This window comes from Scylla paramamosain, chromosome 15 (assembly GCF_035594125.1).
Source record: "Scylla paramamosain isolate STU-SP2022 chromosome 15, ASM3559412v1, whole genome shotgun sequence".
NCBI lineage: Eukaryota > Metazoa > Arthropoda > Malacostraca > Decapoda > Portunidae > Scylla > Scylla paramamosain.
In genome coordinates, this window is record NC_087165.1 from 20530930 (window position 1) to 20548511 (window position 17582).

A 17582-nucleotide genomic window follows, 5' to 3' on the forward strand; every position below is an offset into this window, starting at 1 on the left:
CCCACTCGTCCTCCCTTCCCGCCTTGTCCCCCGCCCACTCTTTTCTCCCGCCTTCCCTCTCTCCTCTCTGTATCCTCCTCTTCCTCTATCCTTTTATCCTGCTTTCTTCAATATCTCCTCACTTGCGGACATTTATGAGTTTGATAATTCAAGGAAATACAAGACTTCCTTTTTTTTCAGTTTTATCTCCGTCCAATTTTGTCCTTGCTAATTGAACTGGCTGCTGCCAAAACTAGACCAGCAATGAAAGACACTAATAGACGGTGAAACACAAATTAGACAGACCGAACTGATAGAGTCAGGCATCGAAAGACAACAGCTATAGACAGACATACACCGAAGATCAAAGGTAATGAACATACACGGGAGCGACAGACGTGACAGAGAGGGAGAAAGAGTGAATAATCTGATGACTTAAATAGACAGGCAGGCAGGAAGGCAGGCAGGCAGAGGCAGGCAAGAGAAACGTTCTGCTTGAAGGTGTATTTGAAGGTTAGTGGGGCAGGCTGACAGGGAGGCGAGGGAGATAGGTTTGCATGCAGGTAAGCATATAAACATGAGAGACTGGAGGAATAAACGAGTAACAGTTACGCACAGCTGCATCGAATACTGGCGTCACAGCGTTCAGTGAATTTGATTTCTTTAATAAAAAAAAATATACATATAATCTGATGAACTGAGCTATATTGAAAAGACTCCGCTAGACCAAGAACTGGGGATCTGATAGGTTGGGATGATATATGATGGTAGTTGTCTTACTTTTTTTCTGATTTATTTTGTACAATATGACATGAGTACTTTGGACAGGACGTGGACAGGCACTTGACATGTGGAGCAGGTAGCAAGTAGTCAGTGGGACGGTGAGTTGGTAAGCAGCGTAGTGCACAGGAAGAACCTCCATCAAGCGGAGAGGCAAGCAAAGGCGGGAACTGAGAGGCGAGAGGTGGACAATGGTTACACCTCGCGGCGCGGATTCCTCCCGCCGCTTGTGGCGCTGCTGGAAGCGTCGTAATCAAGCTAAGCTGTGACCTTCGACCCAGCCCTCCACAACCAATCACTGCTCTCACACTCCTCACGCGGCGCCACGAATTGCGGTACCAGTAATATGTATTTTTATATAGCAGTTATAATTGTCAACAGCATTAGTTATTCTCGTTCCAGGTCATGTTTTGAAGACAGGATATTGGTAAATGCTTCTTCTTGAGTTGTTCTTGCTGCTTCAGGTGGAGTCTGGCGTCACATCCGCAGCTCAACAGTAATTAAGCACACGTCGCACAACCTGATAGAGGCCGCCTCTGTGGCTGGGACGCGGGGCACCAGCTGGAGAAACTTGAGAGCTGTGGTGGCGTGGTAAGTTCGTACCTTTCCCTCCCTGACACCACGCCGCTGCCGCCGCCTCTTCCTCCTTGGGAACTCCCGCCTTGCCGCTCAGTAAACCTTCCTCCCAGACACGACACCACCTCCCCTTCCGCCCTCCTCCCTCTCGCGCCTCACGCCGGTCCCCCGCCAGGTAGAAACTGATCACTTCCGTCAAGACTCTTACTTAATTGAGGATTACCTGCTGTACTACAAGCCAGTAGGTATGAGCTGTGGCGGCGGCGAGCCAAAGACCTCGTGGAAAAAAAATACGATCTACCAATATTGCATCTACTGCAGACCGAAGAAATATAAAGTTAACTTTAAATCTTTTTGAGCACATTTGAACAAGTAGGAGACTCGTAAGTTTACCTTTAAGTTAGATGCCTTATCTATAAGAAGTTTAATGTGGTTCTGCGCACAGTACTACATCAATAGTGTCACTCATCTGGCTACTCTTGGTTCTCTCGTATGAATCATTTTCACCTTTTCATATGAACAATTTCCAACGGCCATAGATGATAAGTAAGGTATGTACAATTTTTATTGTCATCCCTGATGATGCAAAATCCCTGCCAGACTACTACTACCCATTCCCTGATCACTAGCACTGAAGACTCCTTTACCCTACAGTGGAACCGCACAATATGAAAAATAGTAATAGCTGTAATGCATGTTCTCAGTATCAGAAAGCACCGAAAAATAGCTACAGCATACCAGCACACCGTGTGTGTGTTTGTAGGAAGAGGACATTCGCCTTGCAGGGTCTCCATAATGACAGGACCAGGGTTATGATGACTGGTCTCGCCGCCACCACCACTACCACCACTGCCTGTTCTCATTCCATGCTTCCCCTCCTTTCCCTTCCATACTTCATATGTATGAGGTGCACTATAGTAGTAAAAGAAGAGAGGAGAGGAAGTCAATGATAAAAGGATGAGTAGAAAAATATGGTAGAAATGGGACACTTTCCTTAAGGTCTTAGTAATTGTGTGTGTGTGTGTGTGTGTGTGTATCCATATATCTGTTTCTCCCTATATTTATATTCTGCCCACAATACATATTCAGTCTTCCATCTTCCTGCCATGCCATAAACTCTGAACTGTACAAGTTTCAAATGAAAATGTTAACACTAAATAGTCTTTATTGAGGTTACTAAAATACAAAAACTTACAGTATTGTACAATTTATAAGCAAATACTGGAAGGTATTTATTAGTGAAAATAACCCTAATGTAATATGTATTTAAACAGTAATAAGTGTACAGAAGCAACATTTTCTTAATAACAGAGTTGCCCTTATTAAATACATAATGTATTTAATAATGTATCACACAGTAGTGTTACACAAACCACTGTTTTGGCCGGGATTTAAAGTATTACGTGGAAAACGTCACATATACTTATTATAATATAAAAAACATACATGAATCAAAAAGATAATAAAACTATTAACAATCTTAAAGTATAGTTAGGGGCAACATCTTATGAAGTAGTCCACTGGAGTGCTGACCTCAGGCAACCTCCAAAAGTATTACATAATTTCTTTGCCAGCAGTGTGTAGGTATTTTTAGAAATATTTTGAGTCTTTGAATAAAATTATCTTTTCCTCTTCAAGGAGTTTGCCTGACTGCTGGTGGATGGCCCATTCGTGGAAGGGACAACCCCAATGCCTCCTGAGCCCTTCTTTCCAATCTGTAAAGAAAAAAAAAAAATGCAATTCAGTGCTTAGACTTAGAATAGACATTTATGTGGTGGAGGGATGCAGGATGAGAATGTGGCTTGTAAATATACTGAGAAAGGGAGATAAATACATATACACTGCCCGTACCTTATTGGTATTTTTATAGGACTGACTCAATCTCACTATGTTCTATATTCTTAACTGTGTGTCTTAGTGTGAGTGGGAGTGTGGAAAATGCAACTATATGTTCTAGCCTCCAAATCAAATGACATGGTTTTTATTTCTTTTCTGCTGGAGAGAAGAAATAGCATGAGAACGAAAGCAAAGAGCAACAAAAGATACAAGCGAAAGAGCAGGCTTGACCATAAAGACCTCTCTCCATCAAGGCTCAGGCAACCTCCAAAAGTATCACATCATTTCTATGCCAGCAGTGTGTATGTGGAATCTAAACACAGACAATGCCTGCACAAAGACTCATCACCATCTTGGTTTGTGTTTGGGGTGAGGTTTCTATCTCCACACCCAGTCCTTTCAGTCATGCTTCCACTGCTTTCATCCTCTCTGACAGCTCTCAGCCTCCTGCGGTGTGTGGCTTTCCTTTCATGTTTTCTCTGCCAGCCTTCCTCTCGTGCTTCACTGTTTTCAAAAGTCAAGTGACTCCTTCCTCCATCCAGACTTCTTACATGCTCATCCTGTGAGGCTGTGGAGGCATTAACGGACTGCTGCACCTGACCAATGTGCTGCTGTTAGACAGTTTTTATCTCAGTGCCTCTCACCCATATGCTGTAAGGTTCTCTACGGCTCACCAACATAATCAACTTGAGAGCATGGGCGTGTGTGTGCATGTCTGCCAATTAAGAAGCGGTGTGCTCTGTACCATGCTGTAGATTCTCCATTAGTGAGAGGCTGTGCTGCATGGCAGACACCTGCTGCTGGTTGGTGGTCAGTCCAGATATATTCTCCTTCATGGTGGTCAGAATAGAGATCACTGTTTTTTTTCTTTGAGCCTGTGTTCTGTGAATTCAGGAGGGAGTGGAGGATAGCAGCATCTTCCTCAGAGAGGCATGATGGGCCTCCACTTGCAGAACCTGGGTAGTGAGGAAGGCATGGTGCTGCTGCAGACCTTTCCATCACTTTCAGCTTGTCATCACCTTGAACTTGTCATCAAGCATGGAGTCTAGCGAGGTGATGGAGAATACCGGCCAGGATTATATTAGTAGTCATGAGTTCCTGGACTTTGTTTGTTAGCATCCAGCATGGCAAGGAGAACCTCTCTCTGCTGGGCCAAGGTTACCACTCCTCCCTGGCCTCTTAAATGGCTCCAATCATCTGTCATCTCCATCAAGATGAGGGCAGTGGTGGTGAGGACCACGTGCTTCTCTGCCAAGGCACTCGTGTCTCCCCTTATCACATGTGGAATTCCCAATATACAAGTTTAACTTTGTTCTACTGTGGAATGCAATTTTACACACAATTAAGCTTTTATCTGTTGCAAGTATGTGTGAAATACCTCAAAGTGGACAACAATGCCCCAGTGGTCAGAGGGGAAGCTCTGTGTATTGGTGACCCTCTGCAGCCCCACCAGTCCAAAGTGGAGGGGCACAGCTGTTGGAGTGCTGCAGGAGGGTGCATGCAGGTACACTCGATCAAATCTCAGTCGTGGCTTGAACCTCCCAGGGAACTGAAAAGAATGCAAGAATGAGCGAGCACATTCACTAGTTAATGACATGCCAATTTTTTCTCCTAAAATTAACAGTTTTATTTATACAAATAACCAGATACCAGATGGACATCTCCCTTAAATCTGGCGGCTGTTGAATGAGTGGCACTTGCGTCACTTGAGTAAGCCAAGGTGATTTTATGAAGCAGAAATATGTAGAACCATTGAACAACTTTCACTCATTTTGCTGTCAGTGGTGCTTTTCAAAATTATGCCCTGAATATACACCAATCAAACTTAATGACAAAAAAAAAAAGTAAGTTAAGGATAGTAAACAAGACAAGGCATCTACATATGTAGATACAAGCCTTCCCTAAACTTTAGCCTACAGGTCAGTAAGGGAAAGAGGACCAGTCTTTACCACACTATAAGGTTCCAATGACTGCAGGACACTGACACACATGAGGCTGAAAGACAGGATGTGTAACAAGGTGGAGAGTGGAAAACATGATGAATGAGTAAAGGAGGTATAGGATGAGGTGGTATTAGCACACAAGCAAGAGGGACAAGGATCACTTCCTTAAAAAGTTAAAGGCAGTTGAAAGAACATAGGAAGACGAGAAGTATAAATATCAAAGTAGACATTATCTATAACTACAAAATGTGACACACACACAACAACCAACCCATTAAGTGAAAAAAGGACATTGAAGTTGTATAAGGGTAACCAAGACCAGACATCTACTACTTGTATATACTTTCATGAAGCATTCCTTCAATCTTTTAATGAGCAAGAATCTGGTATTCTACAGTATTGTTATAGTATTCAACTATAACAATGACTTTTCCTTAATGAACTATATGAACCCCAGCCTACATATGTAAGGAGCCCATGTAAGTGATAGCTGAAGAGAAGAAATGCTTGCTCTAAATTAGGCCTATCTGGCCCCTACAACACATTTTTCACAGCCCTCTCTCATGTTTCTCCTTCCTCCTCTCCAAGTTTACATAACACTAGGTACAAATATTTACACAAATTTATTAACTTTTCAGCCCCATTTTAAACATAATACAGAGGAGACTGGGTTCGGTCATCCAGAGGCTTGCATCTAACAGAGGTACAACTTCTGACTATGACTCCCTTTGACTCAGTTCACTTCCCTGAATGAAAAGGGCTTGAGGAAAACAAAAAGACACTTATTTGTACTATAATATATAAATCTTCATAACCCAGGCAGAAAACACTACATACAATACTGTTTGGGAGGAAAAATTGGTTCACTGCATCTAAAAATTGGGTCTATCCAATGGTTATTACAGTGAGGACTTCATGAATTCAGATTGTTATATGAGGTAATTCAGTAATACACATTCCAACAAATTTACCTATCTTAAACTGTATTTATTAAAAATAAGTTACTTATCAAGTGGTTGTTTGGAAGACAGTGAAGATGCATAATCTTCATTTGTTGTAATGATGAAGAATGTGCTCATGCAAGCCTTATTTGACAGGCTAAAGGTGTTTTTGATATCTAATATCCATCATATCAGGGTTCACTATATTGAAGGGTGTTTGTATGAGTGGCTGACTGAAATGGGTGGCTAAGTAGCAATGATGAGGCAGTTGTGTTCCACTCATACAATTTAAAAAATTAAACAGCATTACCCTTCCACAACTCTGGAAAGACAAGGACAAAAAAATAAATAAAGAAATAAAAAAATAAATAAATAACCAACCTCTCTATTGGTATTGCGTGTAGTGTCCCAAGTATACCTGCACTCAGGTCGCTGTCCACAGGCCTCCCACAGATCCACCACTCCCTGGGGCAGACCTGCCTGGACAACCTGCACAGTACATGGTTAGTTGAAAAAGAGGGGAGAGAAGATATCACAAGAATAAAAGGGAAGCTGCAAGAAGCCAGCAGGTCTACATGTGGCAGTCCATGTATAATATATCCACCAATGACCATGACCTCTATTCATTAATTTATCATACCTTCTTTTAAAGATCCCTATTGACTTGACACTAGCAACCTGATTACTGAGTCTATTCTAGTCGCCTACCAATCTACTTCAGATCTGCTATCTTCCCATCTCTTTTTTAAATTTAACTTTATCAAGCTTGTCATATGAATAGTGAGCACTACAATAATAATAAAGATAAATAAGACAGAAAGAGATACACTTGATATACATAAAAAAAACACATAATAATAAAGATAAATAAGACAAAGAGATACACCTGATATACATAAAAAAACACAATTTATAGACAAATAACAAATCTGAACTGTTAAATCTTTGTAGCTCCTCTTTGCACATATAATGCACCTATACTTTGTTACTAAATATAATTCCAACCATTTTGAGTTTTAAAGCTTAAACAAGTATCCTTACTTTATTTACACAAGTCATGAACAAGAATCTCGGCAACAAGATATGCAAAACCAGCAAAGAAAAGCTGCAACTTGCCACTTACAAAACCTATCTATATCAAGGAAAGGAAATAAATTTATGCATTCCTAACAATCAATACACCAACAGCCTTGGTAGATATGTTGCTGGCATACATAAGAGAGCAAAGCATATTCTGGGTTATCAATGTCGTTCTCTCAACTGTGTTGGTGCTAGACAAAACAATACAGAGCTATTTTATTGCTTGCACCCTAGAATCTTGACTCATGAACATAGAGTTTTCCTACGACCTCAGAGAGCAAATAAGTGTGCTAAACTTGACATTTCTTCCATTAAACTAATTCTATTCTAGGAAAGTTTCAAACTTCGCAATCACATTTTTATCAGAAAAAAATTGACATACTTGCTGCAAACAAATAACAATGAATAATTTTTAACACCTTGATTACAAAATATATCATCCCTAACCTTAATATATTCCTGTAATGGTATGCAGAGTAAAAATTTAATGCAATGATGCTAAAGAAAAAATGTTCAAGTGTATTCACACTTCCCTTCCTTGTCTAAATGTGCCTTCCTTACCTCTTTGTCTCGCAAGTTCAGGTCTCCACCAAAGAGTGTTGTCACCCCAGGGGGAGCTCCCTTCATCTTAGTAAATGCTAGTTTGAGTTGTTCCACTCTCTCTCTGGTGAACTCTGCAGTGCTCTCCAGATGAGAATTGAGTAGGTGGAGCTTCAAGTCCCCAATGTGGGCCTGCAGAGGGATAGGTCTGCTGCTGAGTATCAATCAAAGGAAAAATAGAAATATCCCATGACAAAGAAGTGATGAGATGCTTTGGGATAAAGGGCATAATGAATGTGCCAAGGATACAAGTGGCATGGGCACATCATTAGGAAGGAGGAGGGCGTTACACACACGAGTGTCATAGTTGGAGGAAGTTGGAAAGAGACCAGACCAGTAGGAGAAAAGTAAAAAATGTATCATTACACCACCTTGTCTGACACGTAAGCAGGCATGCATCTCTCTCTCTCTCTCTCTCTCTCTCTCTCTGCAGGATGGGATGGAGAGGAAGGGAGAGGCAAAGAGGACAAGGAAGGGATCCAGGAGAGGGGAGAAAGAAGAATGTAAGCTGAGTCAGAACTCCTCATTAAGGATTAGGGGTGCAGCATGGTCTGATGAATAAACACGAGTGGTGGAAACAGCAATCAGGGATGGATCACAGAGGTTCTTATGTGTTATAAGGCAATATATGGCATCTTCTGGCTAATAACTCACCTCCACACACAAAAGGTTCCGGCCCATGCTGGTGTTAGCAAAAGGTTCCAAGGTCTGGTCATCAAAATGAACTGTAGTGCGACGAAGAAGTGTGAGGGTGAAGTAGTTGTCTACACCACCAGCAATGAAGAGGAACTGAGGCAGAAGCTGCTCCAGGTATGTGAATGTGTTTGGTATGGCCTCTTGTAAAAACACAATATCTGCTTTCTCCCTGTGACACCAAGAGTTACATTAAGAGCTGATTTTAAACAGAGCAAATGCTCATCTTCACTGGTGGTGTTTCATCATAGAAATTTGGTAAAATGTTCATGAATACACATATCATTTCCTATTAGTATGAATAATTGTACAGAGAGAGAGAGAGAGAGAGAGAGAGAGAGAGAGAGAGAGAGAGAGAGAGAGAGAGAGAGAGAGAGAGAGAGAGAGAGAGAGAGAGAGAGAGAGAGAGAGAGAGAGAGAGAGAATGAATTCTCTGTCTTATTGTAGCTTTGATACTAAAAAGTTTAAGGTCCAATGTTCTCTTATTAAATATTGTCCATCAAAATCATCTAGTAAGCAAACCTATTTGCCCATATTTTTTTTTTTTAGCTTATACAACAAATACACCATCACCCTGCAGGATGGTACCAGACAAGTTGAAACAAGTTTTTTTTTTCATCTGTAAGATATCTCACTAACCATATGCAATTTGAGCAGGTTTGTGAGATGTCTTGTGGAGAAAACACAAACTTTAACTTAACACCTGTCAAGCTTATTACAATTCAACTTTCTTAAAGGAGAATGTCAATCTAAGAATAGTAAAACAAGGCACAGCAGAGGGAGAGGTGGAGGCTCTTCTGCTATGGCCATCCCTTCATGAGACAGTCCCAGAGAGAACATGGCATTATAGACTGATAGATGGATGGAGAGACAGATGGAAAAGTAGACAACTAAATAGGTAGGCAAAAAGAGAATGGCCATTCAAACCAAACATCTACAGCTTTACATCACATACAAGGCTGTATATATCTTCCATGAAAACAAAGCATGGTCATAATACCATTGGTTATATTCACTGGCATAAGAACACATGTGATTTCCCTTCCTGTCACAGATCACAAAGCAGAGGTGCATCTCTCTCCCCTACACTCACCTATCAATTATTGTGGCCACAGCCTTGGTCCTCTTCTTCAAGTTTTTCTCATCCAGCCCATCAATGTTCCAAGTCATGAAACAAAACTTCTTAGGTGCTTCTTCTGTCATGACTCCCTCCTCCAACACTGACACCAACTTTGAGCTGAAATATAATAGAGGTTTAGAGGCATTTAGTGGCTTGTCAACAAAATGGATTTCTAATAGTTGTGAAGGAATACACCTATGATGGAATGTGCAGTGACAGGTAGTACCTTCATTAATTACCATCAATGAGGCTTTCATAGAAAAAAATAAAAATATTCATAATTCTTAACAAAGTGGTATATATTTTTGCTACTACTGAAAATAACAAAATATTTAAAGCCAGGAGCCAATCTACATTCTGACATGCATACAATTTTAGATCATATAATAGAGGAAGAATTTAAGCAACAGAGTGACAATCTGTGAATAGTAAAATATGAAAGGGCATGCAGAGATGGTGGTAACATTTAATGAGATACACAGACAGTCAATATACATAAATAAGAAAAATTGAAGAGACTTTTGTTTAAAAAGGGAATCAAAGAACCTGTTATTGATGATAGAGAACCAATACAGCTTCAAATGAAATATGAAAAAGGAAAGGAAGCACTGTGGGCTATAGTTAGATAAGTACATGGGTAAGTAAATGTTAGTTAAAATAAAATTAAATAGAAATTACTTCAAATGCAGCAACAGCACCAATACAAATGCCATTCCAGATTTCAGTGTTCACAATGATGCAGTTACTTGAGAACTCACACTTACTCAAAGGTGACCACAACTTCAGGTTCATCACCATCCTGCAGGACCTTGATTCCACCAGTCTTGGCCTCAAAAAATGCATTGACTGCACGCTGTCCAATGTGAAACATATTCAATTGATAGCGAATCATGATTAGTAATTATCAACATGGAAATGGTATTCCCAAGTATTCCCCTGTGCTTTCCTCATTACAATGACACAGAAATGATTAAATAATCTATCTATATACCAGGCTGACAATCCCAAATGGGGTAGCAGGGCTAAGAATACTGCCACTGTATTCCCTGCATGTTGTTAGAGGTAAATAAAAGAAACACAGTGAAGTGGTTTGAAATTCCCTTCTCTGTATGGTGGCCTTTGAACAGACAAAGCAAAACACTGCAACTGAATAGTACCACAATAAAAATAAGACACCTATCAAAAACAAAATTGTCATCAGTTATATATTGGTACATGTTCAAGAGGTTATCAGTTCCTGCACTAGAAAGTCTTCAAAGAAGATGAGCACTAGATGTAATGTACTGTATTGTGGATACTGTTACTGTATTGTATAGTAAATGTACTACCATTACTACTGCGTATAACTACTATTTCATTGAGAATTTCACACTTTCCTTAAATAACCTGACAAGACATAGCCTATGTTTTTCCTCCCTCATAATTTATGTAGAACACAGGATTTAATTAACGGTCTATGCTTAATCTTTTCTTTAATGTCCACTGTGATCACCCTCATGGACTCATTCCTTCCTTCTTTCCAACTAAGTGCCATCCCATGTCTCTTCCCCCACCAGTAGGGATCTGCCACATATAATGATTCCTTTAGTGAGTCATCTGTTGAGTATTCACAGTTGTTTTCCATTATCTGATGCCTGTCACTCTGCAGGTCAAAAACAGTCAAAGAATTAAGACCGCTACACTGAACTGATGGTTACTACCACACAATCCACACATCACCTGCAGAAACCAATACTAAAATGAGAGAAAAAAAATAAAAAAAATAGAGAAGACAAGACAAGCAAGTATCCTTAGTACAAGCTTTTCTTCATACCACCATCAACAAGTAAAAAAGAAAGGTAAACAAGAAACACAGAAATATCATTAAAGGTCACAACCATGAGTCAAGGAACTGTCTATAGTCACTTCCATTGTTTTCTTTCACTTCTTAGGTCCTCTGACGGACATTTTTTTAATAAAGTTTCATAATGGATACATTCTTAAGTGATCAGAAGACTTATGATTGACAAAAAAAAAAAAAAAAAAAAGCCTCAACATGGTGGAAATGAGTGTGGTAACTTGCTCAACAATAATGGCAACAACAAACTAGCAATGGCCATACAAGCCTCCCTCTTTCCTACCTCAAGGTCCCACTGGCGGTCTTGCAAATAAAACTGAGCACATGCCTCATCAGTGTTGGTGAGCTCAGCAAACTGTTCCACCAGTTTCTGTCAAGGCAAACAATATGAGATCAGACACAATATAACTCAATATATGTCTACAGAACATAAAGTACACACCACCACAGATGGCCTGAGATGGCACTGGGAGATGAACAGATAAAAGACAATTCTGACCAACTCAAATTTCTTTTATGAACTACAAAACAAACAGTTTGGGATGGTACACAATACTATACACAGTATGTATGCTATATACATTACCTCCTGGAGTGAGGAGCAAAGAGCTCCAGGAAGAACCTTCTGGTTTCATAAAAAATTATAAAAGAATCAGAGCACATAGCCCTGCTAAAGATATGGGAGAAAGTTATCCCTCTCACTGAGAAGCTGTCATCAACCAAGACTGAACTCATCTTTTCAGCCATGAGCTGACCACTGTTCAATGGAGCTACTAAAAGCATTATTCTAATCTAATTGTTCTTATCTAATTGTATTTTACCAGGATTGAGTCAAGCTCATAGTGTTCTGTCTCTTAAAAGTTAATTTGTTATAGGTATTTGTCTTTAAAGTTATGAATGCTCCTTGCACACACAGCTTTGTCAGATGATGCATTCTATCGACTCATTGTTCAGGAAACCTATATTTATTCACATCTTTCTTCACTCTTCACTTTGTACAATTTCTTACTGCGTCCTCCTAGTGTTGACTCTTGTGGTACCACAGAATCAATGACATTAAGCTTTTCTTTTCCTCTCCACATTTGCACATCATGATCTTGTTTGTCTCTCATCAAGTGTTGGGAAATTCACTTTCTCATGCCTTCCTTCATAGCTAAAATCTTTCTCTGGGCTGATATTCATTTTGTAGCTCCTCTTTGCACATTATTTATCTTTTCAGCATTATTTTTTCCAGATGTTGATTCCATACTACTGCTGCATATTCAAGAGCTGCTCTTATAAGTGTTGTGATTATTTTTTTTTTTTTTTATTTCTTCATCTTTGTATCAAAATGCTATCCTCATATTTGGCAACTTTTGATATATGTTCCTTATTTTGTCATTTATATGGTCTTTGGTGATAGCCTGCTGTTTATTATTATACCTAAGTCTTTTTCCTTTTCAGATGCTTAAATTATGTTATTTAATTTATAATTCCAATCAGGTCAGCAAATATGTTCATGTAAACCTCTGTTCCATTACTAGCATCTACATATATCATTAGCATATATCAAGAACATAATTGGGGCTAACACTCATCCTTGTGGGACTCCACTTAATACTTTTCTCCTAATATTTTTCTCCAGGTTGAGTATTTTCTTCTTAGTTTTATTCTCATTTCACTTCCATCCAGAAAATCTTTCATCCAATCCATTAATTTTCCCTTAATACTTACCTCCAATGTGTTCTAATTTCCATATTTGTCTAGTATGTGGTGCTCTATCAAATGCTTTCTTGCAATCCATATATGTAAATAGTCTACCCATCTGTCTCTCTTGTATAATTTCAACTTATTTATCATAATAGCTAAGCAGATTTGTTACACATGATCTTTTTCTACATCTGAATTGTCTCTGTCACTATTTCATGTTTTTCTAAGTAGTATAACCATTTTTTTTTGTTATCAGTTTTTCTCTAATTTTGCTTTCAACAGTGGTGAGATGGCCTGTAATTCAATGGTAAATCCTTTCTTCTTATAGAAAAAAAAAACTATATTTGCCTTTTTTCCGCACCGTTGATACTTTGTCTTGATTTAGTCTCAGAATATTCTATATAGTCTTGCTTAATTCCTCCACCCATTTCTTTGTATGGTGCAGATGTGATGAAGTGAATTAATAAATACAAATGCAAGGTCACAATAAGGTCAATATATAATTTATTGAATTTTAGCCCTTAAAGTAATGTAGGATAAACATTTGAAGGATGACAACCCCCAGCGTCTCCATCCCCCTCCATTGCGCCATCCGTGTGCCCATCTGCCCTTATATCAGACAAGGCACAAATACAATAAACTAAAAACACATAGTTTCTTACATTCCATGCAGAATAGAGGATAGAACGGCTGTTTATGTGGCTTTACGTCAAACAATAGGGGAAAAGAATGACAAGAAAAGGCCGCGGTAAAGATAATCTTGGACAGCTCAGCCTGCGTGTCCTATACACTGTCACACTGACACGCCACAGCGCTCCCTCATTAGTGCCTCGCAAGCCTCCCGGAGTTACCTGGCATGTAGCAACATCAGGAACATTGTCATCCTCGTCACTGTCGCCGCTGAGGTTAATTTCTTCCCTGTGTTCCCGTTGGCGCTCCATGTTGACTTGACGGGCTCTAACTTGTCACGCCACGATCTTGAGCTTGACGTTGCCTGTTGTGGTGTCTCGCCCGCTTCTGGATATGAACGAGCAAAACTTTGCAAGGAGCCAACAGACCGACACATGGCAGTCCCTGAAAAAAGGTACATACCTATTCATCTATCATCATTTTTCATAGTAACACAATAATGTCTCTAATCATATTAACATTGTTCACCCTACAAAATATTATAATGCATAATTATCTCTAATACACTTGTCCACTATATCATAGCAGTCACTGAACAAGAATGTTTTTAATCTCCTCCTAAACAGATCGACATTTTTTTTCACTGCTCTTTACAGCACTTGGGAGTCTATCATATAGTCTTGGGGCACAGTTTTTAAAGGCTCTACAACCAGAGTCTGTGTTACACCTTGGTTCTAAGAGTCTATTGCTATCAGAAGCATGTCTTACTACAATATCTGTCTGTAATTCAAATGGTTGTAATAGTTTCCTCAAGTATTCAGGCTTCCCAGTTTTCATTGTCACATAATTATGTCATAACACAAATTTTATATATGATTCTAGCTTTAACTGGCAACCAGTGTAGTTCAATGAGAACTGGTGTGGTCCTCTCATATGCTGGCAAGTTCATTATTAATCTAGCTGCTTTGTTCATAATAATTTGCATTTTCTTCAGCTGATACTTAGGCAAGTTATAATACAGAGAATTACAATAATCTAATCTATTAATGACGTAGTTATGTATGAGCTTCTTAACAGAATGTACATCTAAATATTTCTTTATGAAGGCAATATTTCGTAAACTATGTCGTGCTACCTTTACAATACCATTTATTTGTTCACTGAAATTCATATGTTTATCAATAATCACATATAAGTCCTTTACCTTCTCTGATATATTAACGATATTTCCATCAATATTAAAACCATGCAAACCATTCAACCCTCTCAAGACACCATTCTTACCGATAATCAAACACTCTGCTTTATCTTCATTCAATTTCTTTTGTTTACTATCCATCCATTTCTTAAGATCTACCATAATCCTAGTCAACGAAGTTTCAGTGTCCAGCACATTATTGATAGACAAATAAGACTGAGTATCATCAGCAAAAAAAGTTAAAGGCCACTCCATGTTCCCTCAATAGAAATGAAAGTTTAATGGTGTAAATACAAAACAGCACAGGTCCCAGTACACTGCCTTGGGGAACACCTCTTCTAAGCGTACCATGTTCAGACAGTGTTTCCAACCTGTACACAATAACTTCTGTTGTTTAAATAGCTTTCCAGGTAATATAGTGCCCTTTGTGTCACTCCTATAGCCCTCAAATCCTCCAATAATATTTCATGTACAACTGTATCAAAAGCAGCACTTAAATTTAGTAACAGTAAGACACCACATTTGCCCTTATCCATCCATCCTAGCAGTTCATTAGTAACACTACACAATGATGTTTCTGTTGAGTATAGTTGCCTATAAGCGGACTGATTATCTGGTAATACATTGATGTTCATCAGATATTCCATTAACTGATCAAGGATGGCATTCTCAAGATTTTTTGACAGATATGACAGATTCGAAAATTGCCTGTAGGAACTCAAACTCTGATGATCTTTATTGCACTTGAAAGTTGGTTTGACAATTGCCAACTTTTCACTTTGTGGAAACACACATTCATTTATACTTCAATTTTAAAATTTTCATGATAAGCTGTACGAGACTAGGGAAACCTTCCTCATTAGTTATCTCAGACACTGGGATGGGATCAATAGCAAAATGTGTCATCTTAACTCTTTTCAACATACTTATTCGGGACTAAAAACTAGTGATTACTCTACTCCAGAGGTTCTCACACTGTTGGTCGTGACCCAGAAAGTTGGGTCGCGAGATTTGATGAGTCGCAGAGAAAAAAAAAAAAAAATAATGTAAGATAACACATAAGATTCTTGATGTATTTAAGGAGTAAATGTATTGATTGTTAGATTTAACACAAGTTAGATATGGCTGGAGTTAAATTTACGAGATTACCTCAGGAGAATCATGTGACTACAGTTATGAATATGTTAATTTATCGTTGGGTTATTTTGCTTGATTATTTTTATTACAGTATGTAAATTTTTTTTAATGTATATGTATATGACAGTTGCCAGAGAGAGAGAGAGAGAGAGAGAGAGAGAGAGAGAGAGAGAGAGAGAGAGCACTCATGTGGGTCAAACAGCGTGGTTTGTATTGCGGGAAAAATCCCTTGCAAGAATTTCCTTGTATTAATTTGGGAACTCTTATACATTTCACTCTCCTAAGACTTGACTTTGTGTGTGTGTGTATTACTAACCCATTACAAATTGCGTTGCATTTACTGTTCATGCTTGGTCGTCTGTTAAATTTGTCATCATTATGCAAGTTTTCGCTTTCGTAGTTATAGTAGACAAAGAGGAACCGTTTTAGTAATAGCGATGTCGAAGAAGATACAGGAGAAAAAGAAATGGTTAATAGAATGAGTCAAGTTGATGATAACCAACATGTGTGTGTGTGTGTGTGTGTAAACTTCCTCTATTGTAACATCAGGCTATATCGTGAACAGGCGCATAGCACGGATATCCCTCCTTTTCCCCAGGGACTCGGTTGGTAAAGTCCCGCCCAGTGGAACGTAATACCCCAATACCACTGTTGCTGCTCTTTGCGTTAGCCGACACACGGAACCTTCAGGGGCCGAGTTTTCAAGCACTTCGGCGTTTTGTCTAGGCTGCTTCTGCCAAGCTTCAGTGAAAGTTATTGGGTTTTGTAGGATGTTTTCATGATTCTTGTGACAACTTAACAAAGATTCTATGCTTTCAACAAACAGTAGTAAGAGTTATTGAAGTGTAATAGATTTTTTTTTTTTTTTAGTGATAGTTAAGAAAAATTCCGCATATAAGAGAAAAAAAACAAACATCCATGAGAATCAGACTAATAATCTTTGTGGCCTCGTTAAATTGTATGTATATGAAAGGCCAAAGTGTTTCACTCCTCATGCTGATAGACTGACAGATGGACAGACAGACATATAGACAAACAGATGCTTCTCAATCACAACATTAAGCTCAAATTTCATTTCTAATCCCTAACCATAAACCTTAATCCTAATTAACTGAACTTCCAGTACCTTGCTGATTTGAGTTCAATTCCTTAATACATTTCTAATCCATATTTAATCAAATTTTCAATCTATTCCCAGCTAAACTTCCAATCTCAAACAGAATCCCTTCTTAACTAAACTTGCTAACCCCTAACTAATTTCTTCACTTTTAACTGAATTTCCAACTCTTAAGAAAATTTTCTTCCCCCTAACTAACTGACTAAGCCTCAAGCAAATAATTTAGCCTACATGTAGGTACTTCTATCTCTCCCAGGCACTTCATTGAGCCGTCCGGTCCTCGTGCTTCACCCATGATCTTGACCTTCACACACAAACCACCCTCGACCAGGTACCACCAGTCCTGTTCTCACCAAACCACTCGAACCAAATCACTGCATGGCTCCCTCTAGCTGGCTTTGCCCAGACTTTCCCAACACTCTTACG

General features: G+C 39.0%; 1 protein-coding gene across 1 annotated transcript; it reads right to left on the bottom strand.

The window, feature by feature from the left end:
• Positions 1 to 2482: 2482 nt before the first annotated feature.
• LOC135107621 (tyrosyl-DNA phosphodiesterase 2-like) lies at positions 2483 to 14103 on the bottom strand. Its single transcript, XM_064017675.1, has 9 exons — positions 13926 to 14103; positions 11669 to 11755; positions 10313 to 10401; positions 9522 to 9665; positions 8390 to 8600; positions 7697 to 7867; positions 6437 to 6544; positions 4550 to 4720; positions 2483 to 3050 (listed from the first exon to the last, which is right to left on the bottom strand). The coding sequence occupies exons 1-9, from the start codon at positions 14013 to 14015 to the stop codon at positions 2955 to 2957; spliced, it is 1167 nt and encodes a 388-aa protein (XP_063873745.1). The 5' UTR covers positions 14016 to 14103; the 3' UTR covers positions 2483 to 2954.
• Positions 14104 to 17582: the final 3479 nt, after the last annotated feature.